Source organism: Necator americanus, chromosome III, assembly GCF_031761385.1.
Source record: "Necator americanus strain Aroian chromosome III, whole genome shotgun sequence".
Classification (NCBI taxonomy): domain Eukaryota; kingdom Metazoa; phylum Nematoda; class Chromadorea; order Rhabditida; family Ancylostomatidae; genus Necator; species Necator americanus.
In genome coordinates this window covers 32,711,896-32,721,623 of record NC_087373.1, presented here as the reverse complement: position 1 = coordinate 32,721,623, position 9,728 = coordinate 32,711,896, and the positions used below count along the sequence as shown (strand labels likewise).

Genomic DNA, 9,728 nt, shown 5'->3' with positions numbered 1-9,728 from the left:
GAGATCGATTCGGTTACATTTTTCTCCTATCTCCATAGGCATGGTGGATTTCTATTGTGTTTTTTTTGAACTTTCTCGTTGAAAATGACTTGGACCAGTCCTAATATCATAATTTTACCCAATTTTATACAGCCTGGGATCTCACCATGGGTGTCCTTTGAGCGCATGGCGCACATAAATCGAAACGTGTTGGAAAACTAGAAAATTAGGATTTGTGATAGTTGTGACGCAGTGATTCCATGAAATTTCTGCTCTCGGATAATATGAGCCATTCAGCGATGTTTTTCCTATTTTTATGATGAACTCACCGTCAACGAATGAAATTTTCTAACTATTTCTATGAACGTTTAAAACAAGCGAATACCACTTTTTTTCTCGATTCCATTCTTCTTGGCATCGTTTCAATTTTCCCTCTAGATTTATGTACTTTCGCAACACAAACAAATTTATATCTCTTATATTAAACCATAAAATTTCAAAAAAAAAGTCGTAGACAAAAAAAAACAAAAAAAAAACAAAAAAAAATCGTAGACATAGACATTCCCTGGGTACAAATTTTGAATATTGAAACGTTTTTTTTTTCTAACTGAAAAATATTTTCGTGGAGGACGTTAAATGGACGACTTGTGTATGACATCCATATAGACATTCCGTGGGTACAAATTTCTAATATTGAAAAGTTTGTTTTTTTCAAATTGAAGAATATAGAAAAATAAAATGGAGGACGTTCGACGGAGGAAAGATTTACACCACTTGTGTACGACATCATCCATCACAAAACCTCGGATTGTCCTGTTTTATTATCATTTCCTTAAGAAATATCTAATGAGTTGTTTTTTTTTTTTGAAATTTCCGTTTACAAAAAAAAATAGTTTATTCTATGAGGATCTTAAGAGATTTTGAAATCGTCCGTGACCGCAAATTGGATTAACACGTCACCTCGTCGTTTCGTTTCTTTGTTTTTTTGATTTTCTCGCAAAGTTTAAGTGATTTCGGTATATTTCCATAATTGAATGTCTCATATTTCAAAGAATCCATCCAATATGAAATATAATATTCACGTGATCGGAAATTTCTTCCTATAAGGAAGGGAAAAAATCGTAAGGAAAAATGAAGGAAGGATGCTGTTGGTAAAGAAATATATTCAATTAAAAGTATACACGAACATGGTATTCTATTGCTCTATTTTTATTATTTTATTATTATGTAATATTATTTTGAGGACTTGAAGAAGTTATGGTTTCAAAAAACTGATTTCAAAAACTTCATAATGTATCAGCGCGATACAATGTTAGTACAAGCAGACATTATTCAATAAACATTATTTCGTACTTTAATACACTTTACAACCTAAATTTCAGAAAGTGTGGAGTAGCCGTTAGCAGCAGGATGATTTTAATTAATATTAGTCTATTTTTTATTATCTTAATATTATATAATGTTATTGTGAAGGTTTGAAGAAGCTAGAAGTTTATAGTTGATTCCAAAAACCTTGTAATGTGTCAGCGCAGCCCACGCGTGCGGTCGCGCGCGTGCGTCCTTTGCGTCCCAAATATTAATTGATTACCTCGAATATATATCCTTTACAGTCCAAATATTGATTGATTAACTCGAAATCGGAGAAAGCGACACCTATTTTCGGTCACAGGTTTTCGTTTTTGTTCGAAATTATAAATTTATTGGAATTTCCACATCGTTTTTGTTTGCTTTTGTTTTTTTTTTTTAAATGTTCGATAGTGTGCTTGAATCCATTTCAAACGTTTGTTGTTTCGATGCTCCTGAGTAGGGTGAAATTCGCTTCGGGACCCTTTTAGCTGCAACGGCGCGGCTTTAAATGTTAATGTATACAATCCTGCAGCGAAACATCGCAGATCTATACAACATCCGATAAGTCGAGAATGTTCTCGCGCTACCACTCATCCGCGTAGCGTAAAAAAACCAAAGAGCTCGCGGTTTTCATCATCGATGCGTGCTTTCGCGCATATCTTTCACAAGATCTTTTTTTTATTTCACTTAGTCGATCGTTAATGGAAAAGTTTTTTCGGTTTTCTCGCTCCTTCTCCGTGAAAACAGCGTTGTTTTCTCGCTTGTTGTTTGTTTACTGCTCGTCTGAGATGAACGGACCGCCATTCGAGTTTAGAAAACTTTTTTCTCTGGAAACGAATAGGTGTGAAGAAAAATTCATCCGAACAATTTAGCCTAATCGATGAATTTTCTCAAAAGGAAAAGTTAACAGGAAGATTTTTGTTTTCGCTTTCTTTTTTCATTTCTTATTTTTTTCCTTCAGAGCTGTTTCCGTTGATTGGAAAATCCAACACCATACACTCCCATCCATTGTAATTAATGTAAGGTCGATGAAATGAAAATGAATGAAAGAATGAAAAAGATAAATCGATATGGATTTCCTTGTCTGGTGTGAAATTACAGGAAAACTAATGGATATCGCCTGATTAGAGTTCCTAGTTTAGTTCGCATAGTTTCTAACGTCGAGGAGGATTTTGAGACTCATGATAAATCCTTAAAGATTTCCACAAGAAATCAACTGAACTCTGTTAACATTTTTCTATTTTTCTACGATATTTGCGATTTCTCCTACGTTGATTCAGGAATTGGTCGGATAAGAATGAATTGCTTCAAATTATATTTTTATTTCATTGTTTTATTTATTATACTTTGTATTTAGATTATCACAAATTGAATGCACAAGGGTAGAGTCCATTTCAGATTTATTGTCCTGTTGAGCATTGCTTCACGACCGCAACGCGATACCCCACAAGACAAAAATCAATGATAAAAATATACAGAGACTATACAGTAATATACACAATCATATAGAGACATTATTTTAGATTTGTTATGTATTATTTTTTATTGTTTTTTATTTTTAAGACTATTTTTTGGCACTAAATTTCAGTTCTACAAAAAATCACTGTTTTGTATGCCATGACATAAATAAGCGAACAACAAACAAATAACAATAAATGAACATTTCCAGCTATAAATTCTGCGTTTACCTGGAGTTATCGAAAGTAGTTCTAACATTTTATTTTTATATCATATTAGTATTTTTATATTTATTTTATATCCTTTCAATTCATTTCGGGAAATTTCATCACTTTTCGATTTATTTCGATGGGTTCCATTCCTCTGAATCAACTAAGTCCTTTTCATTAGATGCGAAAACACGTTTCCTTCTAGCCACACCTAAATTCCAAACGCGGCTCTTCGAACACTCCATTAAATGATCCATAAATCAATTCCATAGTGGAACCACAGTGTTGTTGATGGTGGATGAAGAGCATTTCTGTTCATTGGTGAGATTGTTCAGTATAATATGCCATCGATTCGATTCGAATTAAGCAGCCCTCCGGTAAATTCCCCTCGTGTACTTCGCATTATTATGCAGGAAAAAAATTTCAAAGAAAAAAAAACAAAAACGACTGAAATCGAAACAATTTTAATATCGTTCCCGTTTCACCACTTTTAAATGCATCACCCCACGAATCTGAGGTGGTCCGGATTTCAAGTGGAGTATTCGTATACGGGATAATAGATTATGGAGAGGGGGTGATTCCGTCCATTTCTTCCTAATTGCCGTAAAAAACGGCCCGGAAAATTTGACTTCGAGCGTTCTGGCGCACTATTTTCTACAAGGAGTTCGACCGGAGCGCGCCAACCTTGTGCTCGCGCTGCATCTTCCGGGCCGTGTTTTACGGCAATTAGCAAGAAATAGATGGAATCACATCCCCCTCTCCATAATCGACGATCCCGCTTACGAGTAGTCCACCTGAAATTCGTACCACCACAGATTCGTGGTGTGCTGCCTTTAAGCCCACGCGATCTCGGCAAGAAGAATATCCTGGGAGCTTGTCCCGGACATAAATCCGAGCTTATAACAAAGAAATTGGGGTTTGTGCTAGTTGTAACAACTATTCCATGAAATTTCGTGTCTTTTCATACGATTGACATATTTTTGTCAGTCTTTGTCATATTTCTCTTCATTTTATTCTCCTCTCAATTCACTTTTTTTCTTACAAATTCGAGCAAACAACAGTTTTTTTCTAGTTGCTCTAATATAATAAACTGTAGTGCAGCTCTCTATTTTCTTAAAACTTGGAATTATTTTTATTAGATTCTTATTATAAGCTGTACAGCTCTAAGGACATTTTTTACAGTTTAGAATTATTCTTACAACGCAAATTTTTTTTACAACTTGAGCTTTGATATACATCAACGACTTGTTTATGAAAGCAAATTTTTTTTTACATTTTCCATTCGATATGTCGAATATGTAGAAAATAAGCTCATAAAAAACCAGTTGTCTATTTTTCAATGAAGGAGGCAGAGATGGAGAGAAGGCGGAATCGATCATAATGTTTGTTTGTGCGATAATGCACTTTTGTGGAATGATGATAGGGAGTACCACAGTCAGATGACAATTATCCACAACCACACTGAAAAAAAAATATTTTTTTTTTGGCAACATTGAGAGAAATACTAGGATTACACGATAAAGTCACGTCCACATCTCTCCACCACACCACTAATTTAAAGGATTTTAAAGAAATAAACTCTTACAGCTCTCATTCATATAGTTGGGTATGGAACGACCTAATCGGCGGTGACGGTGTTGCGGTGAGCATTTACGCTCGAAACGACGCGATGGGACCCTTACTTATTTCAGCTGTCTGTTATTGCGGTAGCGAAGTCCCACGCATACGCCGCACAGTATCACCGGATTTTAGCTCAAATGTACTCTAACTTCATAAAATTATTATTACTTGCAGCGTTTCTACATGTTTTGGGTAAAGGAGGTGGTGAAATTACTATGCTTTTACTGTATTTTTTCTGATTATTATTTATTTAAAATTATTATATATTACTGTATTATTAATTCATTTTGAAAACCTAATAAAAATAAAATATTACAGATTTGTGCGTACCGTTCCTGGAATTATATTTGCTACTGATCCCTAAGCATTTCCTACTAAGCCATTAGCCAACCATGTAAAACTCGTTCCTCTCATACCACCCTGTATTCATTCGTTCATTCTTTTCTGTCTAAAGTTTCTTTTCGTGGTCATTCTACTTCCGAGAACTTTAACGATGTTTCTTCTGTCGTTTGATATGTGGTTTCCTGACGATCGAAAGTTTACAGTTTCCCTACATCTCGAATTTCCAGAAAACCTGTGGTTCCACTTACGGTGGAGAACTAATTGATCAAATTTAAATTATTTCAATGATTTATAGCATGAGTTAATTGGGAATTAGAAATGGAAAATCTTTTAGTCGTTCAGTGATTCCGATAGATTTTTTTTTTGTATTAGCTGGACAGAAAGTCTTGTCACCCATTTTTCGAAATTTCCAGAACTTCATATTTTTGGGAAGAAACCATGTTGCACCATGTTGTAGTTGTAGAACACTCTCGAAGCTTCTCACAATAGGCGTATATAGCCAGGGGGCTTTCCTTAACTTTAATCACGATGTCAATTACGCAAGAGCAACCTCGAGCTATCATCTTCTATGAATGGCGTGGCGGCATTGGAGCAACGGCGGCAGCCCGTAACATCAACAGCAGATTGGGCGAGGGCACCACTACCATCAGGACTGTCAAGCGCTGGTTTGCTCATTTCACAAGCGGAGACACCGTCTTCGAAGACAACCCTCGGTCAGGACCCCCACCCCCACACTGTCGAAGACTCCGCCATTCTCGACGCTGTCAAGGAGGATCCGGAGATCAACACCCGCGATCTTGCGACGAGGCTGGGGTGTAGTCATTCAACACTCGTCAATCGCCTCCAGGCAGTCGGTTACATAAAAGTGCTGGCTCTATGGATCCCTCACATCTCGATGGATGGTACCCGGTTTACCCGGATATCCATCTGTCAATCTCTCTTTCTGTGCCCGCATCGGAAGGAGTTTCTCGAAGATCTTATTACTGGAGATCAGAGCTGGGTCCTCTAACGCGCACCGTGCCGTGTGTCCTCCTCGAAGAGAAGACCCGCCAACGCAAGCCAAATCGGACCTACAATCCAAAAAGTGTCTTCTTTGTTGCTTTTGGCATTCGACGGGAATGACGTTTTATAAGCTGCTCTCACAAGGCCACACCGTCACCGACTTCATATATGCTAGTCGGCTCTGGAAGCTCACATAGGCCTTCCGAGAAAAACGGCCGAGATGAGCTTCGGTGCTTCTCGTCCACGATATCGCGAGGCCCCATGTCGCTAAGGAGACCCATGAAAAACCGGAGGAGTTAGGCTGGGACACGGTGCCCCATCCTCCCTATTCCCCCCCACCTTGTCTCCTCAGATTACCACTTATTCCGGCCCTTCAATTCCAAAAAATCTCCCCAAGTCGAACAGGACAGTTTTCGACTTTCGTCCCCCGTTCGGAAAAGGCGTCGATTTGCCGATGAGATGTGACACTTTTGTAATTGTTGTTGTAAACAATGACGAATATATTATTGATTAATTTTTGTTGTAAGCTGAGTAAAAAAAAATAAAGCCGAAAAAATGACAAATGGTGACAAATGGTCCAGCCTAATAATTCAGACATTCTTCAAAATCAACTGTACTGCAAGACCTTCTAAGAATTGCATTCTTCCATCAATCACCACATGTCCAAAAAAAAAGGGATTTTTTTCAAGAATTGAGCGGACGTAAGCGTACACATCGGACATAATATTTCCCCACACTTCAGCGCAACCTTAATATAATTTTTTCCGATTAATTTTTCTTTTCGAATTTGTCTCGTTTTACCTTTTTTGAGCGCCTGAAAGTTGTCCCAATGTTTCCGACTCACTGCATTCGTTGATTGCTCAAATATATATTTTTTAAAAACAGACTTGAGTACAGTAAGAATGATTTCAGAACTCGGCGCTTTGTCGCCGTGCCGGCGAACCTGAACTTACAATGGGGAAAGACTACAAATATGGTGGTTATCATTACGGGTATTCGCAGGCTCCAACAGCACCAAGCATGGAGATCACTATAAACCAGGTATACTTAAAGACATTCGGAACATCTTGAATTCGGAGACTCCTTAGACATTCGGAACATCCTTGAATTAATTAAATTATTCCTAGGTGAAAGCTTTAAATTTCTTCACTGAACTAACTAATTTATTTTAATCCGATTAATTTAGGTGATAAGTCCATTTTGAGAATCACAGCGATTCCAAACATGAATATATTGTAGACAGCAGTTACTGTAGCACCATCCCAGCTTCCCAACGATTTTAAAGGCATCAGCCCACCAATCTGATGTGGAGGTGTAACCTGATTTCAAGTGGAGTATTCGTATAAGGGATAGTAGATTATGAAGAGGGGAGTGATTCCGTCTATTTCTTCCCAATTGCCGTAAAAAACGGCTCGGAAGATGCAGCGTGTGTACACGGCTGGCGCGCTCTAGTCGAACTCCTTGTAGAAAACATGGCGCGCCGGAACGCTCGAAGCCGTATCTTTCTGGCCGTTTTTTACGGCAATTAGGAAGAAATGGACAGAATCACCGCCCTCCCTTTAATCTACGATCCCGTATACGAATACTCCACTTGAAATCCGTATCACCTCAGATTCGTGGGGTGATGCCTTTAAAAATTCCTCTTCAATATTGCATTTCGCCTCGAGACCTACTCTTTTACAGAATGGTGCAGACTCCGCGAAAAATCCCTATCAAACTCCTGGACCAATTGGACGAGGGCGACCACCGCTGTCAGCGCCACCTCATCCGCCACCACCTCCGCCATCGTATGGCGGTTATGAGCATCCCGCCTATAATCCTCTGTGGTTCGACAGGTTTCCACGTCGAGAGAATCGAGGAATGTTCAGATTGTGCCTTGTCGAGCTGATGTTGGCTGGTGAGCCTAGAAATACTGAAAAATATGAGTGTAATACAATTTAAAAAGACAGCATAAAAAATTTTAAAAAAATATTTTCAGTTGTAATCCTCGCTGGAGGAATTTGGTGCTATCAAGACACCTCCGATTACTGCCCATACTATTCGGCAATATGGACATCAGTTATTTATGTTGTAAATTCTTTGGTACGTTCCACAAAATCATTCAGTGCTCAAAAAACTTCAAAATTGGATTTGTGCCACTTTGCCTGAAGAAAAAACTTCGAAATGACTAAAGAAGAACAAAATGAGGAATTTTGCATTACGGCTGTCAGAAATATTGATTTATCCGAGCATTTGGAAATAAAAATAAGTCCTAGAATAGAGTCGGGTCATAAGAAATTATTGATGTTCTTCTAATGTTTTTGGGAAATCGTCGAATGTTAAGGAAAATAGAATTTTATAATTGATTTACCACTCTTATAATGGGTAGTGTAGTCGATAAGAAGTTCTGTTGTGATTGCACGATCGATGGGTGGTTCGAAACCGCTCCAGTGTCAACTAAGCGTTTCATTCCTCCGAGGAACCGATAAATTGATAGACAGACTTGTCTGGGAGGATAAAAACACTAATGTGACACATCGGCTAGCTCCCTCAATTCATTGTTTGGGCCAGTTACATGTTCGTAATCTTAAAACGATTCTGAATTGAAGACGAACACCATAGGCGCATCCCCATAGGAATTGATTGACGCTGTGCTGTTTGTCCTTTAGCACTTCATCCTCGGATTAAGGAAAAACATAACTACCTACCGGAAATAAATATAAATTCCAGGAGATTTCAGCGTGTGCCGAAGCCTTAAATGAAACTCTTTCATTCAATCCCCTTCATTTATACTTCCTACGCCTCCTCCACTTGACAGGACCTTTCTTTTTTCTAAACAGCAGTTAGAATCGGTTTACTACTCTTATAATGAGCAGCAAGGTCGATTCTCCTTCAGGCAGCGTAAGAGAAAAGTATAATTTCTCAATTCCTACGAATTGACCATCAATTTCCATCCTTCTGGCAGTTGAGAAGAGCTCTAAGAAAAAAGAGGCGGCGCAGGGGTGCTCTGATTGGCGCGTTCACTTTCCAAAACTGGTGGTAATTCGTCCCTGTTTCCACAACAAATTTAACGTTTAATTTGAAGATCTTCAGACAAAGTTGCTGCTATCGGACTTCATTAACGATTTTTTTTTCCTAGATTCAAATGCAACAAAGTGTAGTCATCGTAGAGTGAACTTCCTCTGCTTGTTTTTTTTTTTCAAGCGTCTGTAATTAACTGCGTTTTTACAGGTAGGAAGTGCTGCAGCTAAAATTGGCTCCATCAATCTCTACATGGCTCATCTGGTGTTGTCGTTGGTCGCTGTAGCGATGTGTTTCATCAGTGGAGCACTGAGTGCTAGGTACGTGCATATGTTTATCATTTTTATTCCATCGTAGCCACGAAGGGAGTTGAATCCTTCAATTATATCCTATATTTTCTGTGTTTTTGAATATTTTCTCCTTAGTATGTGTGTTACAGTCCTTTATTATTGGCTAACGTTTCGGCAAAATCGCTTTCTGATTTCTTCTTATTATTTTATTTTATATTAATAAATAAAAAATAATTTTATATTAATGTTTTAATATAATATTAATAAATCTAAATGAGTCAGTAGGAAAAATTGAGGGTGATCACGTTCATACTCGCCTATAAACTCAAGAAGAAGTCCTACCATCACCAACCTCGCGACACTGTCGTTACCCTTGCAAAAACACTCAAAAAACAATATTTATAGACTCACAATCTTTCATCTTTGAGAATATAAGAAAGATACTACGAAGCAACTCTCGGACGTGTGGATTTCCACCTTC

At 38.0% G+C, this 9,728-nt stretch overlaps 2 protein-coding genes across 3 annotated transcripts; one reads left to right on the top strand and one right to left on the bottom strand.

The window, feature by feature from the left end:
* Nucleotides 1-5,523: 5,523 nt before the first annotated feature.
* RB195_011724 (uncharacterized protein) lies at nucleotides 5,524-9,652 on the top strand (the record flags this gene model as incomplete). Of its 2 annotated transcripts, XM_064193260.1 has the most annotated exons (6): nucleotides 5,524-5,805; nucleotides 6,870-6,998; nucleotides 7,641-7,854; nucleotides 7,936-8,039; nucleotides 9,168-9,277; nucleotides 9,544-9,652. In XM_064193260.1, the coding sequence occupies 6 exons, from the start codon at nucleotides 5,524-5,526 to the stop codon at nucleotides 9,650-9,652; spliced, it is 948 nt and encodes a 315-aa protein (XP_064050842.1). The 2 variants fall into 2 exon arrangements, with proteins under 2 accessions (XP_064050842.1, XP_064050843.1); XM_064193259.1 differs by lacking the exon at nucleotides 5,524-5,805 and having other exon boundaries at nucleotides 6,912-6,998.
* Nucleotides 5,830-6,220, bottom strand: RB195_011725 (uncharacterized protein; the record flags this gene model as incomplete). Its single annotated transcript, XM_064193261.1, has 2 exons — nucleotides 5,830-6,025; nucleotides 6,099-6,220. 2 exons carry the CDS (start codon nucleotides 6,218-6,220, stop codon nucleotides 5,830-5,832), a joined length of 318 nt encoding a protein of 105 aa, XP_064050844.1.
* Nucleotides 9,653-9,728: the final 76 nt, after the last annotated feature.